The sequence below is a fragment of the Mastigoproctus giganteus genome, chromosome 5 (assembly GCF_048544385.1).
Source record: "Mastigoproctus giganteus isolate SK-2022 chromosome 5, ASM4854438v1, whole genome shotgun sequence".
In the NCBI taxonomy this organism is placed as follows: domain Eukaryota; kingdom Metazoa; phylum Arthropoda; class Arachnida; order Uropygi; family Thelyphonidae; genus Mastigoproctus; species Mastigoproctus giganteus.
Window position 1 is genome coordinate 220,668,315 of NC_143579.1, and position 27,157 is coordinate 220,695,471.

The following is a 27,157-nucleotide window of genomic DNA, read 5'->3' on the forward strand; positions in this document are numbered from 1 at the left end:
ACAATATCTCCCTTTGAGGATTGGTTTAAATGCTGCTTCATTCCCAAGGTTGAAAAATATTGTAAAGACAACAACGTTCATTTCAAGATTTCGTTTCTATTAGATAATGCTCCTGGACATCCTACGCATCTAGATGATTTCAATTAGAACGTGAGGGTCAGATTTCTACCCCCAAACACGTTCGAATTTAAAAGCATACTATTTACGCACAACATTTGCTCAGGCATTGTCTGCAAGTAGATGATGAGAAAAATTTTACGTTCAGAGACTTTTGGAAATCTTACAATATTTACCACGCCATCCTAAACATTAATAAGGCCCTGGCAGAAATTACTAAAAGTTGTTTAAATGGCGCATGGAAAAAAATAAGGCCACGGCACGTAAAAGGCTTCGAAGGATTTGAAAAAGACAAATCATATGAAGAGGTTACAGATAAGATTGTAAAGGTTGCAGAGCTACTTCAGTTGGAGGTTGATGCCAAAGATGTGGAGGAGTTAATAGAGGAAGAAGAGAAGGAATTATCTAACGAAGAACTTTATTGACTTGCAGGCAGCGATAGTGAAAGAAGAAAATGATGGTAAAGCTCAAGAAGAACCGAATTAGGAGCCGAGACGTTTCACCACCAGAGAGAGATGGCAATGGCATTTCGTAAAACTGCATCGGCAATGGAGAGGTTTGAGAAGATAGATCCTGACAGTGTATGATTCTTAAAAGTTAAGAGGGGTGAATGATATGCTTGCTTCCTACAAGGAAATCTACAATGAAAAGAAAAAAGCCACCGGTCCAGACATCCATTAATATGTTTTTTCGTAAGGTTCAGCAGCCGACCCCTTCTAAATCTCCACAGCGGCGTACTTATCAGCTGAAGACTGATTCTGGCAACGACTCAAGAGGTAAAACTTACTGACATTATGCCTGTCTTCTCTCTTTTTTTGTAATTTTGAATTTTTTTTTTTTTAAATTGCAAGCTTTTGTAATTTTTCCTGATAAAATGAAGATAAAAATTTGAATAAAGATAAAAAAATTGAATAAATACAATAAATAATTCTATTTACATGTTCGTTGAACATTTCTTTTTTGATTCAATTAATTCAGCGAGCACAGTTACGAGTGTTGCGCAAGCATGGGGGTAATTCGACTTATGTAGCATTCCTCCAGTGGAACGCAACCTTTACATAAGTTGGGAAGTTCCTGTAATTATGTGGTAAGTAACTACATTACATATCAAAATTAAACTTAAGATGCCAATTAAAATCATGTATTTATTAATCCAATGGCCCTGGGCTGTCAAGTTTTCGTAACTTTGATTGATTTTGGACTGTACTTTGGCCATCTTCCTAGTAAACTAAAAGGGATTTTACTTTAAAATCCCCGCAGCGTTACCACCCAACAATAAAGTTAACTGATCCTTCGCTGCTTTGAAGCATGGCATTTTTTTTTTTTTTTTTTTAAGGTGAGCTTTCTTCAGATCATTATATAGGCTAATCGCTTTTTCTTTAATAATATTTAACTGAACGAAATTGTGCATTGGATATTATTATCAATAAAATTATTTAGAAGTCTCTCCATTTCAATTATAATAGCTGGCCTAGTTGCTTGCAGTGGAACAGCTGTCTTTCCCGCTGCTAAAATTAATTCCTTATTTTTTATAATTGTTCTTACATTTTAACCTGCCAGTCCTAAATTATTATTACTAGCCATATAGTGTAAGGAAGCCTGAGGCTTATGCTGTACCAGCTTAAAAAAAATTTCCAAATTTACCCAGAGAGAGAGAGAGAGAGAAGAAGGGAATCATCAAAAAGAGAAGAATGATGATATCTAGCAGCTCAGGAACCTGGGTGTGCCAAGCCCATACTCACCAGATGTGATTGCACACATCCACTTGTCGTTGAATGGAATCAATTCGCTTCAAAACGTATAATTTAATTTTCAATTCAGTATTTTTCTTACCTTAGTAGGCTTCGTACCACATCCGGATGTTGTTCCTTTTTCATTCTTATCTGCCATTATTAATCTTCAAAAATGTAACTGCATTGCATTAATTATGATACAATGTTCGATTAAACTGTCATTACGGACGATGTCTAACACTGTACCAAGTGATGACTAGACTTCGGATAAATGCATACACTGCAAATATTACATTTTTTTTTAAAATGTTGATCTTGGAACTATGTAACAAGTCACCATAGTGCAATTAAATTAGTGCGGGAGAAAATTTCACTGAGGGTGGGAAAATTTCGCAAGTCAGCATGGGAAAATTTCGAAGTCAGCAGGGAAAACTTTGCTATTCATTTTCAAGCTATTGACTACATCAGATGAAACATTTTCGTTAACCAAAAATTCAATCTGTACACTGGTAAATGAGCATTATAGTGAGTTGTGACAACGTTAAAGTGAGATATGGGTTATGATATAAGAACAGCATTATAGCGAATCAGGGTAGAGCGAACCGTGTTATAACAAGGGCCTGCTGTAATTGACAAGACTCCAGGACTTGCTATGGCAGCCTATCTGCACTGCTCAGAAAACTTCATATCTGACTGTACAATTATGTACAGTCAGATATGTCAATATGCTCTAACAAATATTATCAACGAATATATTTTCTAACGTACAGTTGGTGCGTTACTCTGGGGTTACTACAACCCATATAAAGTACTTTGCATTTGTCAGTGTTAGACTTCAGTCGAAACCTCTCAGGTCATTTTCCCAACTTTTCTAGATCCTGTTGCAGTAGTGTTCTATCATTAACAACCCTGCCAACCTTTGTCTGTAAACTTGGACATTAAGCCTAATATACCTTCATCTATTATAAATATTCATTATATAAATATTATATAATAAAATATTTCTTTATATTTCATGCTTCCTTGTGAATGTTAGTTCCCCAATCAAAGACCACCATAAATCAATTCTTTTTTTCATTCATAAACAGCAACTGATTGCTTGGCCAGTTCAGGATTGATTTTATCAGAAGTTCTTTATTTGAGATGAACCAGAGTTCATCAATTTGTCTTCTTGAACATGAACTGGATTTCAATATGGGTCAGTGCCACTCGCCAGTGATTACTTGTTGCAATTTTCTGTTTCATAACACTGAACGTGCCCATATTGCTTTTCTCACCATTTCTAACCTCTTCTTTAAACAGACCTGTCAAATGCTGCCACTGTTCTACCAGTCTAGTTACACATTTAACCAAACACAGTCATGTACACATGCTTCAAAATCTTTTTTACTATCAGTGGCATGCACCTGTTGAAATTGTTTAAATCTTTCTTTTTAGCACTTCTTTCTAGAAAGTAAATTTTTTTCTGTTTCACTATTGGCAAACATGTTCCTGAACACCTAACCTATGTGCATTATCAGCACAACTCAGAGGAATATTGTGTTCTATGACAAAAAAAGCAAATAAACATTTGACACATATGATCATCATTAAATTCAACACCTATTTTTGCATTTTTTTTGCTATGCATTACACGCTGTCAATATTCTCTAAGAAATATTATCAATGAATATATTTTCTAACAAATTCTGATTACATCACGTTTCTCATCACTTGAAATTGAAAAATGGCATATACATATGGCATACCAAGCAAGCATGCAACCCTTTTCAAAATTTACAATACATGGGAAATCTTGCATATACATCTTCTGAAATCTTACATTGCATTTTGTTGGTATCTAACTAAAAAGTGCTGTTAATCGGCTGCGCACTATACAAGGACTATGAAATGACTGCACACAACTGAGAAGAATGCTAATATCTGCATTTCTATTTGCAATAAAGATTACCATAGCACACCTGAAGACCATTTCATTAATGAAAAATAAATGAAATTTAAAAAAAAAAAAAATCGAATTTTAATATAGTGTGTGTGTGTGTGTGTGTGTGTGTGTGTGTGTGTGTGTGTGTGTGAGAGAGAGAGAGAGAGAGAGAGAGAGAGAGAGAGAGAGAGAGAGAGAGAGAGAGAGAGAGAGAGAGAGAGAGAGAGAGAGAGAAGAAAATTGGAGAAAAACTGAGGCTTTGCAGAAAAGAGGGAGTAACTCTTTCTCACCAACTGCATTGCATGGTGAGTTATGTACTGATGTAGATAATATAGAGATGGCAGAGTGGTTAATGACAGTGAACAGGTTATGCGACTCCAACAAGACCTGGATAAATTCGGTTGACGGGCTGAAAATTTACAATTGAAGTTGAACACTGATATACTGGATAGTGCTGCATTTGGGTAGCAAAAATCTCAAAATAACATACCATCTGGACAGTGTCAAACTCAATGTAATGTTGAACGAAAAGGACCTGGGTGTAATGATATAGGCCACTGTGAAGTTCTCTGAGCAGCAGGGACAGGCTGCTAGGAAAGTTCATGAGAATGACTTTACAAGGAAAGTCACCACAATACAAGGAAATGATCAATGTACCTCTGGACTGTATATATGTTTGGCTGCTTCATAAAAAGTGTATCTAAACTTCACCGACAACTTGAATAACTAGATATCCAACACATGCATTAAAACAGAAACTATTATAAAAGTGGTGACTAGGAAAGATATTTGCAGTGGTGCTGTTCCAGTCATGTTCAATGGCATTAAAAATAAACAAAACTTTCATTACCATTAATGCTATTAACAAAACTGTCACAATTTCGCAATGCAACAATGAACAAATATGAAATTTTGCTTTACACTGGGAAAATCTGCAACACAAATGTATGGAATGTGATAAACTGCTTAAGGTGATGAAATGTTAAGTCGTACCAATGTATTTGCATGGTATAAGAAGTCCAAAGACAGATGTGAGTGTTTGTGATGACCAAAGACGTGGGCACTATCAACCTCTCAAAATGAAAACAGAGTTGCAAAAGTTCAGGAAATTGTGGCAAGAGATTGTCGTTTAACCCTAAGAATGATGACTAATGAGTGGCATGTGAATAAGTAGATGGTTTATCAAATTCTGCATGAAGATTTAAGGAAAAGGAAGTCTGTGCAAAATTTGTGCTGCATGACATCACAGATCAGCAGAGGCAATGAAGAATGTCAGCATGTGAGAACTTCATCCAGACTTGTCAAGGCAATCCTAATTTCCTCAAATATATTGTCACTGGATAGGAGTGTTGGGTGTTTCAGAACAACACAGAGACGAAGCATCAAAGCATTCAATGGACCTTCAAAATCATCACGAAGGCCCAAAAAGGTTTTCATTTACAGAAGTCCAGGATCAAGCCTATGAATGACTATAATTTTCGACAACAGTGACAAATTGATTCATTTTTGAAAGTAAGGCAGCTGGTTCTTGTTGAACGACAATGCCCCACACATTCTGTACTTGTGAAGGCATTTCTGATGAAACATGGCATTGTCAGAGGCGGATTAAGCGGTAAGCGGCTGCATAGGACCCAGAATACTAAGGGGCCCCGAGATCTTAAAATGTCTTTTCATTAGCGAGGAAAATTGTTTTTTTTTTTTTTTGTATACAATCAACCCTCCTATAACGCGGTATTATTTAAGCTTTTGAGGGAATTTATTTGAGTTTTGGTGGGATTCTAACTTTTAACTGGACATCAGGGGATGAAACTAGTATAGCATAAATAGGCCCAAATAAGTAAATATATATTTTTTTAATTACACAAAAAAATCGACCCCTCTCAAAATAATAATTTGATTTCAATTTAAATACGATTTATGATATGCGGAAAGAGGGCTACATATAAAATAAAAATGTGACATTTGTAAATATTTTTAGTTTAAAAGCAAATTGCCCTGACAGGCCGCTATTTTTCATAATGAGATTTTTTTGTAAGAAAAACTATCATAATTCGGAAAAGGGGCCCCGAAATTTTTACCACTTAGGGCCCCCACTTGGCTTGATCTGCCTCTGGGCATTGTACACGATCAACCATCCAGATCACACCCTTTTGTTCAAGCAGACTTCTTCCTCTTTCCAAAGATGAAAATTGCCTTCAAGGGAAGGCAATTCCAGTATATTGAGGGCAAAAAGCTTAGCTGCCGAACTGAACGTGATCTCCATAATCTCTTTGGATGTCTTCATTGACTCTTTTCAGAAATGTTTAGAGTGGTGTAATAAGTGCATTAAATCAAATGGTGATTACTTCGAATAAAAATAAAAACCACTTTTGAGCTCCCTCACTTTGTATTTTCTTTACTGAGCCAGTCCAGGGAATTTTATTTTCACACCTTGTATGACAAGCAAGAATACATTTCTAAAAAACTTACAATAATGACTGGGTTATAAATATAACAAGGTATGTGATATGATAGTTCATATAATTTCTCCCCCAAGTTTTTACATACACAAGCAATTTAATTACTATTTATATATACATGCAACTTAATAATACCATATAACAAACATCACAAAGCAAATGTGTATAATGGTAGGCTTAATTATGGAGATTAACAATGGATGCCAGAAGGAACAAAAAAAAAAAAAAAAACTAAATTTATTTTATTTAAAACTTAACTTTCCTCAAGTTAACGAGACTAGCTGGTTTCAAGAAGATAGCATGAGTTTCAGACAACTTACCGGGTATGGTAAGTTATGCTGTCTTTACATTCACCGAAGAAGTAGGAGAAGAAGAACCACAAAGTGTCTGAGAATAATCTGTAATTCTTTAAGAAATTAAAGGTAGATTACACTCCTGAAGTGCTCATTATTTCACCAATTTCCAAACTGCTTCCTCTTCATCTAAAAAACAGGGGTCCTTTTTGCTCTTTGCATAAAATTCACTTACTCTGTACAAATCTCAAATATTGTATATGGATTGGGGTAATACCTCCAAAATCTCCCAAAATTCTGCAAAACTCTTAAGTCTCTCCACTTTGTCTAACAACAGACATTCAGCTTCTGCTGAATGTGTTTTAATAGCCAAAGAGTGGATCAGGAAATGGCACATTTCTAAAAACCAGTTCTCTGGGCCCAATGTGGTGGGGAAGATTGCATCACACAACATACTCTTATCCATATCACACCATTTAGTAACCACAGAACAGTGGAGTGGTGCACTTGCTTTCACTGTCAAAGCATTTTACAAAAATGACAGTTATGAGCCTGCTCCAAGTTTATTTTGCATTTACTTTAAGCTTAAGCATCAGGATTGTATATTAAAATGTGGGTACATAATTTTGAAGAAACTGGATCTGCTCTAAAAAAGCTTCCGGGTGGAATAAGAAGTGTCCATACACCAGAAAACACTGCAGCCATCGCTCTGATAAAGAGTCAAAAGCAATCTTTCACTGAACTTATCCAATAGGCATGAATGAAGAATATTGTACCAAGACAATGTCTATCCTTACAAGCTACAGATACTGCAACAATTAATACCCCACAATCCTCCTTACCTGCAAAAATTTTTGTCAAGAAAAATGCTAAATCAAATAGATCATGTTGAAGACTTTATTCATTAACTTATAGATGTCTTATAAAGCTCACTTTCATTTAAATGTTTTTATAAATAAACAAAACTTTCATTACTGGTCAGAAGAAAACCTTCATCAATTCCACCTGCAGCCAATGCACAGTGACCAGGTAAGCGTGGTGAGCAATTTCATTTTAGGGCATTATCAGCCCATATGTGTTTTGAACACGATAATGGTTTGTTAATTTGTTTGAGTAGAGATTTATTAGGTGCATCGGCAGGTTTTCCAACCCACCTAATACTGCCTTGATAGTTTCAGAAAATTTTTTGAATCTCTTAATTTAAGTGCATCCCATTCCTGTAAAAACAGATTTGACTAATTACTTCCCTGACAGACAATTTCATTAAAATTCCTCCAGACATCTCCATGTGGCTCGAAAGTGGCACACATTATACTATAAGAGAGCATGTGGAGGGTAAAATACAACATCCAAATATAATTAGATTATTATACCATAAACTTTTTTTTTTTTTTCGAATTCATATTTTTGGGAATTATCTGTAATAAAGTATCTCAGTGTATTTTAAATTAGAAACATACTCTTTTCTCTTTTCTTCAGCTTTCAGTGTGGCTTTATGTTCTTCAAAACAAGTTTCAGCTTCAGGTGTATCTAAAATATCTAATGGAATGCGAGTTTCTGAACTATCTACAAGATCACTCTCCTGCCATGGCTGTTCATCTGGACTTTCTAGGAAATACTGACTGAAGTCAGGATGCTGTTGTAGTTTTATCCTGACATTTTTCCATTCACTAAAGAACAAATAAATTGGTTAATAATATAATATATATATATATATATATATATATATTAAAATACTTATCTCAATAAGAATTATATATTATGAAAGTGTATATATATATATATATATATATATAAAATTTCAAATTACAAAAAAATAAAATAAAAAATATGAATAAAAATAAAAAAATAAAAGATTTCTGACATTTATATAGATATTACCAAACCACAATTCACACAAGATACCAGGATACCTATTAACGCAAAATTAATTCTTTAAATGATACCAGAATCTTTCACCATGATACAGAATAAACTGTTTATTCTATAACACATTCTATGATAATTTTGATCAGTTATGCACGACCATCTGGAGCCCCCAGATATATAATATGATAACTTAAACGATGCATATTTTTGCTAATTCAGAGTTTAGCTGCATGCTAATATGATGCGTTTGCACTAACTTGTACATTGTCTAAATCTCTCGTCGCCTGAGGCTAAAGCAATTAACGTATTTCAGTCTTAATTTATATTATACATCATCAGGCATCTCTCATATTGTGGAGTTATACTTCATAACTGTTTTGTCATCATTGCATCACTAGGGTACCTACCCACCCACCGAAGAAGGGCCAAATAGCTCTGAAACGGTGCTGTCTGGGAATAAGTAACAAGTCTTCTCCTTTGGTGAAGCGTTACTTATTTGAAGTAGTGAAATATCATGGCAACTCGTTGTGAAGGTATTAAAATATGAAATATAACTTAGACGATGCTACCTTTGCATATTTTTGCTAATCCGGAGTTTAGCTGTGTACTAATATGATGCGTTTGCACTAACTTGTATGTTGTACTTAGAGGGGTTGTTTGTGAGAAAAAGATCAAGTGGGTTGGCTGCATGGTTAGGATTGTCTGGTAGGTAAATGAACAATCTGTGCGAGGTCATTAATAATTGCAAAAGCTTCACCATCTCAACCAGGTGGGTGAGTGTGGCTAGGAAACGGAAGGTAGCTGGCGTTGTAAACATTAAAATCACCATGGAAAATTCTCACTATTAGGAAAGTTGGACCGAAGAAAATCAAGTTTCAAAGAGAGGAAGTCAAAGAGTTGGTAGATGACTTTCATCAACCAGTGAAATACCACCACTCTGCTTATTGGAGGCTTGAAGTGGTGAAACCCATGTTTAGTCTCTAGAGCAAAGTTTCCGGCACCCCCCCTCCCCCCATACTTCTCCTTCAACCCATGCACAGTACTAAGTACTATAGGTTTTGATACCTTCGTGTTTGGGGGTTTCATAAAAAAAAAAAAAAAAAAAAACAATTAGTGGAGTTGACAGAATGATAGAGGCAACAGATGAATTTGTCAGAATGCAGTACAGAAATTTTAAGCAAGAGAAGATCTAAAAGAGGAGATTCCGAATTACTAAGTCTAAGACAGGAAATATCAGAATGGACATATGCTCAAGTACCACCTTTGAAGCAAAAGGAATTATACAATGAATAGTTTGGACCACTGAGATGAGCAGTGGTTGAATCAACCAATAACTGGGATTCTGTCAGAAAAAGCACACGGAGTTTGGCAGAAATGAAATCTGCCAAACTCCGTGTGCAAACACTTCCTTGTTCATTTTTATGAAATGAACAAGGAAGTGTTTGGGAGGTTTAGTTCTTTTCACAGATAAGTTTGTTATATTAGTTTGACAATTCATGATGTATTCAATAGTAAGAAAACGTGTGGAGGCTATGCTGTATGAAGTATTTAAATATTTTGAATATGGCGACCACATACCCAGCTCCTTAACATAACATGGCTTCGACAATGTTCTCCCGCATAAACACTACTCGGATTCTTTCCGAGATTATACACTAGCTGATTCGGTACCTTCCTAGAGAGTTACCAATAGGTTTCGTTCGGTGGAGTATCTATCAGCCAGCCTGCCAACACCGTTTTAGAGCTGTACTCTCGAAAAGTAAGAAAGACTGGATCTCACCATGATGTCCATCATAACCTCAAAAGACATCAATCATGGTGCATAATGGAAGAGATGAGGGGTTGACAGAACTTTGCTCTGAAGACGGGTTCAACCACCACCACATAAACCAGTATTACACCAGTTGATGAGAGTCATCTACCACCTAGTATTGCCTGGTAACACAGAGGGGCGGCCTTAGTCAGTGTGGTGTAGGCACCACACTTCAACACCTGCTTTTGTTGATTCGTACCTGGGTGGTCACCTACAGTGTGCTAGGTGCCGTATATCAGGATTGGCACATGGGGTTATACCCTGGGTTATTAACAGTCCCACCAATATGAAGGTGCGAGTAGAGGATTTGGCTATCACAGACCGATCAGATTTTGCTGAAATTAGGTCCACTTGACTTGAATGTCACCCAGATATTAGTTCATTCAGTGTTTTAAACTCCCAGGTAACAAGCACAGCTTGGCATATCTGAATGTCTGAGACAGCGTCAAGGACCACATAGACAGCTTCAACTTCTCCAATATCCCCTACCAATTCCTTTGCCCCACTGGAGAATTACCTGATCTCCAGGTAATTCTCCAGTGGAGCAAAGATAACTTAGCCGAATTCAATCCTTCTTAAACTCAGCCTGTCTTTTATATCTTGTAAAAAAGATTCTTCTGTTCCTATGCTTATCTTCGATTACACTCCAATTTCTAGGCAAGATGATATATCTCTATTGGGGATTACACTGACTTCTAATCTCTCTCTTGGCATAAGCACATTATAAATATTGCTTCCTCTGCATCTTAAAAACTAGGTTTTTTTTCTTTCGTTCCCAGCATTCCTTTTCTTCCAAACAGCTGTTCACTCTGTACAAATCACAAATCTACCCTATCGTAGAATATATTGTTTCTACATCTGGGGCCATTCTCACAAGACTCAAGATTCTATTCAAAATAGGGGAGTTAGAGTAATTAATGACTCATCTCTAACAGAGTCTCTCCACTCCGTCTCACAAATGTTATGTTTCTGCTGCATGCCTTTTCTGTAGATACTTCCATGGGCACTTTTCTTCGGAACCGGCTTCTATAATTCCTGCTCTGTTTCTCCCAAAGCTGTCTGAACATGTACCACAACCAGTCAGCATCCTTTTACTGCCAACTTCAAACTCACAGAACCAACTTTTCTTCTTCCTCATCGATTCATTTGACTTCCATTTTCTGGTACAACCTTTCTTCATATGTATTTCCTGAAAATTACAATCTACAGAAATTCAAGGCCAATTTCAATAAATATTGGAAACTTCAGCCCATGCAAGGTACTAAGTTCTATAGGTTCTAATACCTCTCGTGTTAGGTTTCATAAAAAAAAAAGTTTTCGGGGGATTTTGTCAATACAGGGTACACCACTTCAACCGTGAAACAAAGAACAATTGAAACAGTTGAAGCATCCTTCTTTCCCTTCCTAAAAGGTTTCGAGTGCAGAAGGAGTGATCATGGTTGATTTCATGGAACAAAGTGCCACTATCAATGTTGAGTATTATTCTAATTTATTGAGACATTTCCGTGATGAACTGAAGCTCAAGAAGCATGGGAAATTGGCCAAAGCAGTTAGTTATCTTGCATCAAGGCAATGCACCAGCATCAAGAAAAGGCAGCACACACACAGAATTTGTGACTGAGGCAACTTCATGACTGTGGGTTTGAGCTATTAGAGAAGTGGTTTTCAACCGGGGTGCCACTACAACATTCCAGGGGTGCCACATAATGAGTTACTTAAACTTATTTTTTTTAAATGTATATATTTATTTCATTATAAAATGTTGTACAGTATCTTTTTAATTTTGTGAGGATCTATAATTGATGTTTATTTAATACCTCTATATAACGAATAAAATTATTATTTTATATATATATATATATAATTTGTATTATGAATTGTAATTTTGTTTATAGTTATATTGAGAGAGAGAGAGAGAGAAAATCAGATCTAACAGGTCAAAAATTGAGTAGGGGTGCCACAAAATAAAATAAATTACTTAGGGGTTCTGTTATTAAAATAAGGTTAAAAACCAGTGTAATTAGAGCATCCAACCTACTTGCTAGACTCGGTTCCTTCACACTACTCTCTATTTCCAAATCTAAAAAAAAAAAAAAAAAAACCTGAAAGGAGAAAAATTCAACAGTGACAATGTCATGATGGATGCAGTCAACAACTTGTTTTCAGTCAAAATCTTTTTAACTTTATTTGAATGGGTTACGAAAGTATTAGTAGTAGTAATGGAGGCATGTGATACAAGAAAGGAAGCATATGAGCTTATGCACTACCAGCAAAAAAAAAAAAGGGGGAGGGGGGTTGAACAATTTCACACATCCATTCCCTCTAAAAGGTTGTTCAGTTCCTCCTTGAATTTATTTAAGCTATCAACTTCCACAATGGCAGATGGAAGTTTGTTCCAGCAATGAACGACCTGCTGGTTAAAGGAAATTTCTGCACATCTATTCTACAACTGTCTTTCCTAAATTTTAATTTTTGAATTTATACCCCCTCAGATTCATAATCTGAGCAAGAGGAAGAATCTCATCAAAATTGAGCTTGCTCAACTCATTCAAGGCCTTATACACTTCAATCAGATAACCTCACAGGTGCCTAGTCTCCAGATGCTGCAATTTGCAGGACTTACGTCTTTCTTGGTAAGAGGATCCCTTTGTTCCCCCTCACCAATCTCGTTGCCCTTCTCTGTACTCATCCAAGGAACTCTACATCCTTTTTAAAATGAGGCCTTCAGACCTGTAGCAGTATTCAAGACATGGCCTGACTATTACCTTATACAAAAGAATAATCACCTCCTTTTCCCTACTAGCAAAATTCCTGTATATCATTGACAATGCCCCATAACTTGCTCTGGCAGCCTGTCAAGCATTGCTCAGAAAATTTCATACCTGACTGCACAATTACTACCAGATCTTTTTTATTTTCTACCACCCTAAGTGTAGTACCACACAGTTGGTATGTTTCTCTGGGGTTATTTCTACCCATATGCAATACTTTGCATTTTTTAATGTTTCGGTTGCCACCACAACCCATCTGCCCAAATTTTCTAGATCCTGTTGCAGTACCACACTGCCATTAACAACCCTGCCAACTTTGTATCATCTGCAAACTTCGACATTAAGCTTGATATTCCTTCATCAATATCATTTATAAACATAAAAACAACTATTGGTCCAACACGGAACCCTGGGGGACACCACTGATAACATTAGTCCACAAAGAGCAGCATCCATTGATTACCACTCTGTCTTCTCCCACTCAACCACCCTTTTATCCATTGCAGCAACTTACCATTAATATCATATTGCTCCAATTTGTACAGTAGTCTTCCATGTGCAACAGTGAAAAAATCTTTCCTGAAATCCAAGTATATGATATCAAAATTATTTTTTGCATCCAGTTCCTTCGTAACCATATCATAGTATCCAATAAAATTTGTCAGACAAGACTCTTCCTTAACAAACCCATGCTGTGTCTGAATTATTACTGCAGTCTTTTCTAAATGATCCTGCAATGCATCTTTAACCAGTGACTCCATTATTTTACCTGGAACAGAAGTTAAACTGACTGGTCTATAATTACCCGTGTCACCTTCAATTCCCCTTTGTGAATTGGGGATACATTTCCACATCTTCAGTCCATGGGGACTTCCCCTGAGTCCAAAGATGCTCTTGTAATTATGGCTGAGGGTTTGCTTACTTCCTTTGCCACCTCCTTTAATATAACTGGAAAGATCCCATCCAACCCCAGGTGCCTTTCTTATGTTTAATTTCGACAATTCCTCCTCCACTTTGCTCTCAATTATTACAAAATCATGAAGTGCCCTCTTACAGTTTGATAAATTTCCGGCATTTTCCTCCCTTAATAACTTCTCATGTGTGAATGTAGATGCAAAATCCTCATTCAGATTATCAGCTATCTGAGCAGAATCGTCAACGGTTGAACATTCAATATCAAATGGACCAATCTGATTCATCCCCTTCTGGAAATCTAGAGTTTATATTTGCTGTATTTCTTAGCATCCTTTGCCAAATTTCTTGTAAGCTGGTGGATCATACCAGAAAGGGTGCTGACTTAAAGGAGAACTATGTTGAAAAATATATAGGTCTTTAACTTTTCCGCCTTGACAATGTCTACAGCAATAATCCACATATCTCTGAAGAATGAAATGCTACATCACAACTACTGAAAGACATATCTGAAGAAACACTAGACGCAGTTATGGTAAACTTAAATCAGCATCCGAAAATAGTTGTGGAATGTGTGTTTGCTTGAGTAATGAACTCTTATGAGGTTAACTCACCCACTGCAGTGCAATAAACCAAAAAATATAGGCATTTAAAACTTTTTTTTTTTGAACAACCTAATGTAACTTTGAAGTTGTTAAACTAACTTTTGTTGGTGAAGAAAAGAAGAATAGCTTCAGCTCTGAAATTTCTGGTATTCTGGTAGGTAAATGAACAATTTGTGTAAGGTTATTAGTAAGAGCAAAAGCCTCAGTACATCCACCAACTGTGCCCATGCAACTAGAAAATTGAAATCATCCGGAGTTCTGAATATTAACACCATCGGTGAAGTTGTGTGTAAGCTGTTTGATTATCCATGGTGGTGTAAGCTGCTTCCTCAGAGGAGTTATATTATCCAAGTTAAGATCTTTACTGAGGAGGTTTTTTAATCTCACACTCACAGGTTTATTGATTCTTTGTTGTTGTTGACAATGTTGTTCCCATTCAGATGTAAAATGTTTCTGTAGGGGGTGACCTACAGAAACTTTTAGCTGCATAAGAAGTAATTGATTTTGTCTTCTGATATACAGGCTCTGCACAGACAAGGTATGAAAAGCTCCAAGTGAGCATGCAGTGATGTACGGGGTCGAGCCATCTTAGGGCACTAGGTCTTGCCAAATTGTAGACTGGGGAACCATAGTCTAACTTAGACCGAATGAATAGGCAATATAAATGTAGTAGCATTGTTATATCTGTTCCCCGGGATTTAAGATAGCAATAGTAATAATAGTAATAGTAATGGAGGCATGTGATGCAAGAAAGAAAGCATATGAACTTATCTAGCATCAGCCAAAAAAAAAAAAAATTCACACAACCATTCCCTCTAAATGTTTGTCCAGTTCCTCCTCGAATTTATTTAAACTATCAACTCCCATGACAACAAATGGAAGTTTGTTCCAGCAATTAACCACCTGATGGCTAAAGGCAAATTTTTCACATCTATTGTACAACTGTCTTTCCTCAATTTGAATTTATGCACCCTTAGGTTTGCATTCTGTGCAAGTGGAAGAATCCCATCAGAATTCAGATGGGGTTCAACCCATTCAAGGCCTTATACACCTCAATCAGATCACATCGCAGGTGCCTAGTCTCCACCGCTGCAATTTGCAGAACTTAAGCTGCTCTCTTGGTAAGAGGACCCCTTCATTCCACTCACCAATCTTGTTGCCCTTCTCTGTACATGCTCAAGCAAATCTACATTTTTCCTAAAATGAGGCCTCCAGACCTGTATGCAGTACTCAAGGCGTGGCCTGACCATTGCCTTATACAAAAGGATAATCACCTCCTTTTTCCTGTTAGAACAGTTTCTGTATATCACTGACAAAACCCCATGATCTGCTTTTGCAGTCTGTCTGCATTGCTCAGAAAACTTCATATCTGACTGCACAATTACTCCCAGGTCTTTTTCATTTTCTACCACCCTAAGTGTAGTACCACACAGTTGGTACATTCCTCTGGGGTTACTTCTACCCATATGCAATACAGGAACTCCCAGACTTAAGTAAGAGTTGCGTTCTGCGGAATGCTATGTAAGTCGTGGAATTCCCCCATGCTTGTGCAGCATTCACAACTGTGCTTGCTGAATTTATCGAATCAAAAAATAAATGTTAAACGAACATGTAAATAGAATTATTTATTGTATTTATTCAATTTTTTTTCTCATGCACAGAAAAAATTTCAAAATTATAAAATTACAAAAAAAGGGAGGAGACAGGCATAATGTCAGTAAGTTTTACCTCTTGAGCATCGTTGCCAGAGTCGATGTCTTCAGATGATAAGCACCGCTGCAGAGGTTGATGGCTGTGGAGATTCAGAAGGGGTCGGCCGCTCAACCTTACGAAACAACATATTAATGGATGACTGGACAGTGGCTTTTTTTCTTTTCATCATAGGTTTCTTTGTAGCAAGCAAGCATATCATTCACCCCTCTGTTAACTTTTAAGAATCGTTTGCTGCCAGAATCCATCTTCTCAAACCTCACCATTGCCAATGCAATTTCACAAAAAATGCCATTGCCATCTCTCTGGTGATGAAGCGTCTCGGCTCCTCATTTGGTTCATCTTTAGCTTCATCAGCATTTTCTTCTTTCACTATCGCTGCCTGCAGGTCAATAACTTCTTCGTTAGATAATTTCTTCTCTTCTTCCTCTATTAACTCCTCCACGTCTTTGGGATCAACTTCCAACTGAAGTAGCTCTGCAACCTTTACAAGGTTATCTGTAACCGCTTCATATGATTCATCTTTTTCAAATCCTTCGAAGCCTTTTATGTGCCGTGGGCATATTTTATTGCATGCCCTATTTAAACTACTTTTAGTAATTTCCGCACAGGCCTTATTGATGTTTAAGATGGCGTGGTAAATATTGCAAGACTTCCAAAAGTCTGAACGTAAAATTTTTCTCACCAATTGAAAAAAATTGGCATTTTTTTCCCAATACAGAGCAGTCTCGTCAACGTTAAAAATTTGTTGCATTGAATAGCTGCCTTCATCAATAATTTTTTCCAACACATCACAAAATTTCTTTGCTACTGCAGAATTGGAAACTTCACTGCATACTTTAACATTGTGGAAACCAGAACGATGCTTGAACCTATTAAACCACCCATTGCCTGCCACGAACTTGCGTTGGGGTTCGCCGTACTTATTCTTAAAATCTTTATAAAGACTTGTTGCTTTTGCTTGAATGGTCATTAGACTCAGGGGCGCTCGCTTCTGGACCTGGTCATTAACAGCTGTTCATCTTCGATATAGCAGCTGAATGCTGTTTTGTGATTACTATTGATCTTAAGTGTGTTGATCCTTTGACATGTTCCTTTATACACGCACTGTCCTTTCAAATAGTATTCACTGTTGAAGCAGTGAGACCTAATTTCCTTTCAATAGATGAAAAATTTTGTCCTGCTTCGTACTCCTTAGCATTTTTATCTTCATTTCTAAATCAATTTTGTTTCATTTCCTGGCACCCACAACTTGCACTTTCCGTTGGTCACTTTCCCTTCATCATTGTTATACATAAATAGGAATGAAGAGAAGTTTCTGAAAATTTGTTTTTTATGTGAATGAAGATTTCAGTGAAGGGGAACATATTTCACCATAACAGCGTAAAAATCCACACAATTGCAGTTATCGGTATTATCGCAAATGCAATAAGATCGAGTTTACTACCTATTTATAATTAGATGCACAACAGAAAAGCCCAATAAACCAGAAAGTGCAAATTGATTTATGGTCGTGACCTCCAGAAACATGCTTTAGAGAAAAATCACAAAATTGATTCTTATAATGGTAACATATAATAGCGTTGAAAGGGTAGTGCAGTTTCCATTATAAATATGACGTTTTAGAGAAATAAATAGCTTAGTAATACTGTATAGCAAAATTTAACTTCCAAGAACTTGAATGAATTACAAAAAAAAAGTGTTATTGGATTCACATTACGATATTTTCACAATACCTCGATTTATTCCTACAGGATGCAAAATACGTTTCCGCGATTTTTTTAAGTTTGCACGGGCCAGGAAAAACTTACGTAAAGTCAAATTTCTGTAAGTCGAGTATTACTTAAGTCGGGGAGTTCCTGTACTTTGCATTTGTCAATGTTAAACTTCAGTTGCCACTTCTCAGTCCATCTGCCCAAATTTTCTAGATCCTGTCTGATGAAGATATTCATTTTCTTCAGACAGTGGACTCTTATGTGACTGATATGCTCTAGAAAAGTCAATTTTTTTGTCAAAAACAAGCCCTAAGAAACAGACTATTTTTATCTGGAATGATTTGTTCTTTCAGCCTGAGTTCGGGGTTAGGATGGAAATTCCTTTTTTTGCAGAAATGTATACATACAGCCTTGTTTGTATACAGAAATTCTATATCCATTTTTTTCTGTCCATTTTATGATTGTTTATGGATACATGTAATTGTTGTTCTATTGTCTCTCATATATTGTTCTTGATAAGAAATGCCGAAATCATCAGCATAAACAGTTGTAAAAATGTTGCTTGGTATTTGTTCTATTATTGTGCTGAAGTGGACTGCAAAAAGTGTGGCACTAAGTACAGATCCTTGAGAGACCCCTTCTTCCTGATAGTACGTTTTAGTAAGTATATCGTTCATCCGAAGTTGTTGTTGTTATTTGGATTCTAGGAGCATTAGCAACTAAGGCCTTATTGCTCTGAGGACATGCGGTGGTCATTCCCTGACCTTTCCGCATCCTCCGTATTTGGTGGTCACGGGCTCGAACCCCGGTCTAATCAAGAAGCGTGTGCCGCTCCTGCCCACCTGGCTACTCATTCGAACTTGGAAAGTCTAATTCTTGAGGAAATTGCACATGTAGAGGGGTAGATGTCCTCTAATGCCAAGTTGATGCAACCTTCTAAGTATATCATAGTGCCAGGTGGTATCATATGCCTTCTCAATATCAAAATTAACCATGACAATGTTGTTTTCCGAGTAAAGTGTTTCTTACTTAAATTTGCAGTTGTATAAATACTCTAAGGTACAGCACTTTTTCCGAAAGCCATATTGTGCTGGGTTCAGAAGATTATTATTTTCTAGATACTATGCTAGTTTATTGTTCACCATTTTCTCTAAGATCTTGCCTAAGCAGCTAGTACTGCAAAAACCTTGGGAGGTGCATTATGGCCACAGAAGCCGATGCGCCAACAACTACCAAATAAAAAAAAAAAAAAAAAAAAAACACTGGGATAGGGAAAATGAGGGTAGGAGTGTGTTATAGGCCTAATGACTCTGATGAGTACAACAAACAATTGTGCAGAGAAATATAGTGGGCCAGTAAATCACAATGTCTTGTAATAGGGGATTTTAACTTTCCAGATATTGACTGGAACTTGTGAGTTGGTCACTAGCACGCTAGCAAGACTTTTGTGAATTTATTGGAGGTTTGTTTTCTACAGCAGGTTTGAGGGGCAACCAGAGGGAGTAATACTCATGATCTGATTATCAGCAGTGATTATTCATGCGTTAAGAATTTGCAGTAAAGGAACCACTAGGTGACAGTGATCACAGTCTAACTGATGTAAGTAATCTACTGATTACTTACTAAGATGTAACTACCATCAAGGGTAAAGGGAAGGGTTTTTGTTTTCATAAAGGTGACTACAGTGGTCTCAGACAGTTTTTAAATTTATACAGCAGGATCAACTAATGATGTTAAAAACAGTGAATTCTAAATGAATTCGCTGTTTAGTTAAATGGCTTCTCACCAGTGGGTGGACAGGTACTCTGTTGTTGCAATAGGTGCCATCTGGGTGGTGGTATCTGCCGAGAATAAGTAACATTAGTCTTCTCCATAGGTGAAGTGTTACTTATTCAAGGTAGTGTAATACCATGGAAACTCGCTGAAGGCATTCATAATATGAGATATAATTAAAACGATGCATTAAAACTACCCTGGTAGTAGAAATGATGTGTGTGCATTACCCATGCATAAGTAAATTCCTTCATACTCTTAGGCATTTAGCGAAGAAATATCTTTTAGCTGTATAGTTCAAAAGTAACATCTTTCTCCTGATTTTGAGTGGTAGTCATCGCCCCGATATAAAGACTTTGTACTGGTGACATTTTTATATGCACCTATAGCAATCCCAAGAGCAGAATGTTGAATAGAGGCAAGATGTATCAGCACCCTCTCCCGAGCAGAATCGCACACTGGGTCACCATAATCAAGGCGAGATCCGATAAGCATTCTATACAAGTGAAGTAAGTTGTAACAAGCATTATGTTATAGAAGAAATAACTTTGAGTATGTTAATTTTTTTTGGCAATTTGTCCATAGAGGTCAACATATTCTAAGAAGTTCAACTTACTATCGAAAATCAGACAAAAGAGATGATGGCTATTCATAATGAGACAGAATTGTTTATTTGGCATAGCTCTGGATCAAGTTGCACCTTCCATTTGTTAAAAAAAGTATATGACACTAGATTTCTGGAGAATGAGTTTTCAAGATGGCTCTCAATGAAGCTCATATTCTAAGAAATGCAAGGAACAGCAATATCATCAGCATAGAAGTATGAGTTTACAGTGTTCAGAATATGTCTGACAATATGATTCTTATTGCAAATAAGGTGCCACTGAGAACATATCCTTGTGGGGCTCCTTCCTCTTCCAATAGATTTGCAATAGGACTTGCCGATAGTGAACTTGAAAGGATCTATGCTGAAGGAAGTTTTGAATGAAGTATGGTAAGTGGCCTCTCAGGTCAAGGGAATGGAGATCTCTCAAGATACCAAAACGTAATGTGGTGTTTATGGCTTTCTCTATATCAAGGTCTACCATGAAGAGATGCTTGTTTCAGATAAACGCATTCCTGGTGTTTGATTCAACTAGGGATGATCAAATTTTCCTAAAGTCAAATTGATTATCAGAGATTAGATTTTAGGACTCACGAATACTAAGTCAGTCATTGATCACATGCAGCTGAGACAGACTACTATGAAAATACAGTCACTAGGGCATTCACAATTTCTGCAGGAGTAGAAAACTCCTGGCCATTTCAGATAAAAAGCAGAGAAGATAATTGAGGAACTTTTCATCTAGTTACTCTATTTTTTCCATATTATTCTTATACGAGTATTTTTATTAATTGAGGTTACAAATCAATTCAGGGCCTCCTTTAGTTTTTTCCTCATGTGCCTGGCCTTGGCTCTAAGTCTCTCATAGTTTATAAGGTTGGTAGTGGTAGGGTGTTTTGTGGAATAGATTCCATGCTTTTTTTTCCTTCCCACTCTTACAGTCTTTGTCCTACCAATAATGTATAGTTTTATAGTTGGTTGACTGTGATTGTGGGATAGCAGTAGACAGCTGCTAGAAACTGTTTCATAATGTGATCGGTGACTGTGTCAATAGGATAAAATTTGATGATCTGATCATCAAAATATATGTGGGAAGAGTACTTTGCCCAATCTGCCTTAGAAAATTACCATTTTGAGGATTTCTGAGGTTATAGAGTGCAATGTTTGAATTCTACACATTAATGGGTAGTGATCACTATTGAGCAGATCGTCAAAAGCTATACACTCAATACCAGGAAAGAGGGTCAGAGAGAAGAGAGATCTACAGCAGAGGTTATTCCTATAGGGAAATGGATGGAAGTTGGTGATCCAGTATTTAGTATGGTTAGATTTTGTCTGTCAATAAGAATTTCAATGAGTTGGCCTCATCCATCTGCTTTGGGAGAACCCCACAAAGGATGGTGTCCATTCAAGTCGCCCAATAAACAGATAAAGGTGTTGGCAACTGCAGAATAAGATCTTCAAGTTCATTAATCAAGGTTGATTGGGTGGCGGGTAGATTGAGCAAATGTGAAAATAATACCAATCACTATATTTGTAGCAACAGCTTTAACAGATTTTTGCACAGAAATGTGTTTGCAAAGGAGTCATGAATCTAGGGGTATGGCTACCCTTCTGTGATCATTATTTGTAACAGGTCTGCTATGTCAAAAGAGAGTATAATTTTTTTTTTTATTGAAGGAGATACCTGAGGTATTAAATAAGTCTCTTGTAAGCAGATACCAACTGGATTATGTTTAATTATATTATGGATGTCGTGAATATTGCTACAAAAGCCTCTACAATTTGAGTGGATGAGGTTTTTCATTGTTTTGATTTAAATGAAAAAGCTGTGCCTGCTGCTTTTCAAATATCTACTTGAGGCAGTCAATTTCATCTTCTTTTTTGGAAAAAAAATAGGTCGTGTGTCCACATTATCCTTTGGATGGATCTCCAAATGGTTTTGTCTTGATTGGAAATTTCAGTGGAAGAAGTCAGTGTGTTTCTTAATGAAATCAGTGTTTTTTTTATTGGGAAAGGTGCTACAGAAGTTGTATGAAAAGAAGGTGGTATCACAACTGGTACGTTATTATGCCAGATGTTCCAGTCATCCTTATTGAACTTCCACTGAGATATCCCTGATGGTTGACATGTTCTTTCTGCAATGATAACAGATATCACAGGGAAGTGATCACTCCCATAGGGATTTTCATCAACCTCTCATGTGAACAAAGTAAGGAGAGAAGGGGAGTAGATGAAGAGATCAATGGCAGTAAACATACAGATGGTGTTCATTCCACCATTTTGGAGAAAGAGCCCATTAGTTTCAAGCATGTGCTCTATTTTATAGCCCCTCATATTACTGCCTGCACTACCTAATAGGGTATTATGCTCATTAAAATCTCCTAATAAAAGAATAGGAACAGGCAGTTGTGCAATGAGATCAAGGCGTGTTGACAAATATGCTGAACAAAGTGTTAGGGGGAACCCTAAAAAAGACGAATAGCAATCACCTCTAAGATGGTTCTTGGAAAGTAATCCATGGCCCCCATACCCCTTGGAATGAGGTATGGGGGCAATGGACACTAGGATGGCAACTCCATGAGAACGTCCATCCCCAGTTCTGTCTTTATATATTATGCGAAATTATGTATGGTAGGGTCTTCATTTGCCTTTAGATATGTCTCCTGTAAACAGAGGCACATGACTTATGCCTATGGAGGCCTTGATGTCATCAACATTTTGTTCGCCTCATTCTTCCCTACCACAGTGGTCTTGCAGTACAATTTCGGCAAATTTTTGCAGGTACAGACATCACACTTATTTTTTCTACCTATAATAAACTTGGATCACTTTTCAAGAAATATAAAGAAACACATAAATACCCAACAAGCAAAATGAATAATATCATTTATTTAATTAAATGTCAACAAAATTGTAATGCATGTTATATTGGAAGTACCACAACCAAATTTGGTTCAACCCATTCCTCTAATACAAGAGCTTATTACCATTACAACAGTTTCAGAACAGGACAATCCAGCACTGAACTCACATTACATGTTCACTCAAACAACCATACCCCCCTAGTTGATTCAGCTATTACCATATTAAAATTAAAAAATAGTTACAAAATCCTACAATACAAAGCCCTTATTATAGAGTGGTTCCGTCACCACTCCGACTTAAACATTTTAAATGCAAAACTCCCCTTCAATCTTTCTCTGGTTTGGAATCTCACCAATCTGAGATTCCCGCATGTGGCAAAGTGCATCATGGGATTACAAAATTCTTCTTAAATACAGTACGCGTTCCCTTTCACTTAATTAGCCAACTGAAGACGTTTTAACGAAAGTCCACCGTTACGCTTAGTCACAATTTAGAATATTAATTTAAATCAACTTCATGACAACCAAGGATGGAGTAAGTGCACTTCTACTTCCTTGTGCATATTTTAATCCTGTTTCCATTTGTAATTATCATTTACCCATAACTTATCCCCTTAACTTAAAAACTAATCACCCTAAAATTAGCCAATCTCTTATTATTTCACCCTAATAACAATTGCAGATCGATCAAGGTGAGTACTGAAAAAATTAAGCCTTTGCTATTTTTGAATTTAGTCTGATTATACATTACTTTAAGACTTACTATAACTATCTAAATGTCACCGGTTAAAGTAATTCAGCCATACTGCAGTATGGATCATTTAAGAGTCAATCTTGTCTGGCCAATCTGATTGCATACTATGACACAGTAACAAAGAAACTGGATCCAAAAAAATGATTTTAATATCATTTACTCAGATTTCAGAGAAGCTTTTAATACTGTTCCACACAAAAGAATGTTGTGCAAATTGGAATAGTGTGGAATTAATGACAAGCTACTGCTATGGATAAAGAGAGTGGAAGATGGCAGAGTAATTATTAATGAGCTTAATGAGCACTGCTCTTCTTGGACTAATATTATTAGTGGAGTCCCTCATGGTTCAGTGCTGGGTCTATCGTTGTTTTCAATATTTATTAATGATATTTCTGAAGGCATATCAGGGTTAATGATAGTAATCAGAGTAAATTACCTCAATAAAACCAGCAAAATCAGGCAAATGGAAGTGGTAACTGAAATTTAACAGCAACAAATGCAAGGTACAATATGTGGGTAGCAATAATCCTAGAACAACATACTAACTATATGGTACAACACTGAGGATAGTGAAGAACAAAAAATTATTGGGTGTAATTGTTCAATCAGACATGAAGTTCTCTGAACAGTACAGACAGCTCATGGGATTTTCAATGATATACAAGGATTTTCAACAGGGATAAGGAGGTGACTATCCCATTGTATAATGCAATGGTTAGACCACATCTCGAGTACTGTACACTGGTCTAGATTTGTTGGAATCGGTACAGAGAAGGGAACTAAGATTAGAGGGGAATAAAAGAGATACGCTCACCAAGAAATGCTTCAGTTCTACAAATTGCAACATCTGGAAACTAAGCACCTGCAAGATCTGATTGAGATATTTCAGTCTTTAAATGCATCAAGTAAAAGCTAACTGAAATGGCATCCATCCTCTCTCTCTCTCTCTCTCTCTCTGACAACACGAGGTGACATAAATTGATAAACTGTTACAGTATATTATTATTAGCCATATGATGCAAGGGAACCTGAGGCTTATGCAACACCAGCCAAAAAAAATTCTCGAGTTATCATGAGAGAGAGAGAGAGAGAGTCGGAAGTAGAAAGGAATCGCCAAGAAAGAGAAGAATGATGATATTCAGCTCAGGACCCTGGGTGTGCCAAGCCCATACTAACCAGATGTGAGCCCCAGCACTTCTCAAACTGTTTAAAGCATCTTTTGAAACTCTTGTTTTGGGATGCTGTCCAAGATTTTCTATAATTCAGCTGAAATCTCCGTTATATCTTCAAAGCTTCAACCTTTTAACTGGATTTTTATTTGGAGAACAGGAAGAAGTTACATTTTGCTAGACTAGAGGAATATGGAAGGTCCAGGACCATTACCATTTTGTTCTTTACTAAAAACTGCTTAACCAACAAAACCCTAATGTAGAATGCATCATTTACAGTTTGGCTTGCAGATGGAACTTCTGAAGAACAGCTCCCTCATTGTTAAAGAAAACAATATGCATGGACCTGTCATTTGATCTGACCTGCCTTGTCTTTTTGGACCTAGAGATAATGGACTTTTCCACTGAGAGGACCCGTTTTGTTTCTGAGTCATAACTATAAACCCAGCTTTCATCCCCTGTTATTATCCTGTAAAGGAAGTTTCCAACCTTTCCATCCTGTGCTTGAAGATCCTTGCACACAGAAAGCCGGTTCTGTTTTGTTCATCACTTAGCAAATGGGGCACAAATTTTGCAGCAATCCACCTCACATATAAATTTTCAGTTAAAATGCATTAGCATGTACCACACAATAGGCCTATAATATCATAAATATTGTTAATTGAACACTGTCTTGTCCTCGTGGTCAGATCAACATATTAACTGATCGACATATTTAAAAAGTTGATCAGTCCAACTTGATGGACAAACTAAGCGCTCAAAATCCTCAAGCGAAGTTTAGCTGCTCTGGAAACAAGAATACCATTGAAACGTTTATGCTCTACCTATAGCACCATCACCAAATGCTTGTTTAAGCCTTTTGTAGTTCTTTAACTGTTTTCTAAGTTTATGACAAAATTTGATCCCTTAACAACTGCCCTCTTACTTAGCTGCAAAAATCCCAAGACACATTCAACAGAAAATCACTTAACACATTCACTGTCCCCTGAATGCAAATATGTTGCTTCAGATTTTAATCCACTTGGTGGGAAAGCCACCCTATTTTTAAAACTTTTCCTTCTAGTTTTACAGAAGAAAAACACACATATTTTTGTCAAGCAACCTTCACCTAATGCTAATTAATTTGGTCATAGTGAGAAGAAAGCCCAAAAAATGTTTCCAATCCAGATCGACTCAATCCTGTGGCTTTCAAATCTCAGGTCAAACTGTCAGTGGAAAAGCCAACAGCAAAAGCACAGCATCCCATTGGCCCAATACTTGCTACACTCACAATGAATTAGTTTAGTATCTAATAGTGCACTGCTATACTACATGTAGTAAGTGCTCCTCACAGTCAGTCTGGAAACTTTTGACTTGCACCTTGTAGATATACAGAAATTTGTCTTCAGCCAGAAAGGAAATTGAGTGTTAGAACAAACTTCCATCTGGTGTTGTCAAAGTGGGAAATTTGAATAAATTTAAGGAAGAATTAGATAATTTTTTAGAGGAGATGGAAAGATAAGTGAGGTAGTTTATCTTTTCCTTTTTTCTTTTTGGCTGATGCTGTATAAAATTGCTATCTTGCATTTTTTGCTACTAATACTAAAAATAAACATTTTTTAAACTTGCAAAAGAATTCAACAGAATTTACAAAAATGTTTGAAGAAGACCATAAAAGGTGACAGATGTGATACTGTAATGTTGTTTTTTTTGCATTAAATTCATTATTCTTTAAAAGCACTTTTTTAAATGAATTTTTATAAAAATAATTCACGCACTGATCCGGTTCTCTAATTTTCAAAGTTTCTATTTAATACCAAATACAAAATACCAAGTACAGCCATTTGGGATTCCCCCCCCCCATGCTGGTTGATTACTCAGGAGATTACACTGAAGAATAATGGTACCTGTTTGTTTCTCCTTTAATAGTTTAATAAAACAGTAAACTGCCTTTACATTTTGAAGTACTCATAAAAACATGAAAACAATAAGTATAAACTTAATTCATATTTTAAAAATATTTTTATAATATAACAACAAAATTAAATCCACAAAAAATAAGATCATATTATATTTTTACTTAAATTACT

General features: G+C 36.5%; 1 protein-coding gene across 17 annotated transcripts in view; it reads right to left on the minus strand.

Moving 5' to 3' along the window:
- The window catches only part of RhoGAPp190 (Rho GTPase-activating protein 190), a 744,591-nt gene that overhangs the window by 537,227 nt on the left and 180,207 nt on the right, over positions 1-27,157 (minus strand). For all 17 annotated transcript variants that reach the window (XM_090374412.1, XM_090374407.1, XM_090374402.1 and 14 more), the window contains exon 4: positions 7,987-8,196. In XM_090374412.1, coding sequence (XP_090230538.1) covers positions 7,987-8,196 — 210 coding nt within the window. The remainder of the gene's footprint in view (positions 1-7,986; positions 8,197-27,157) is intronic.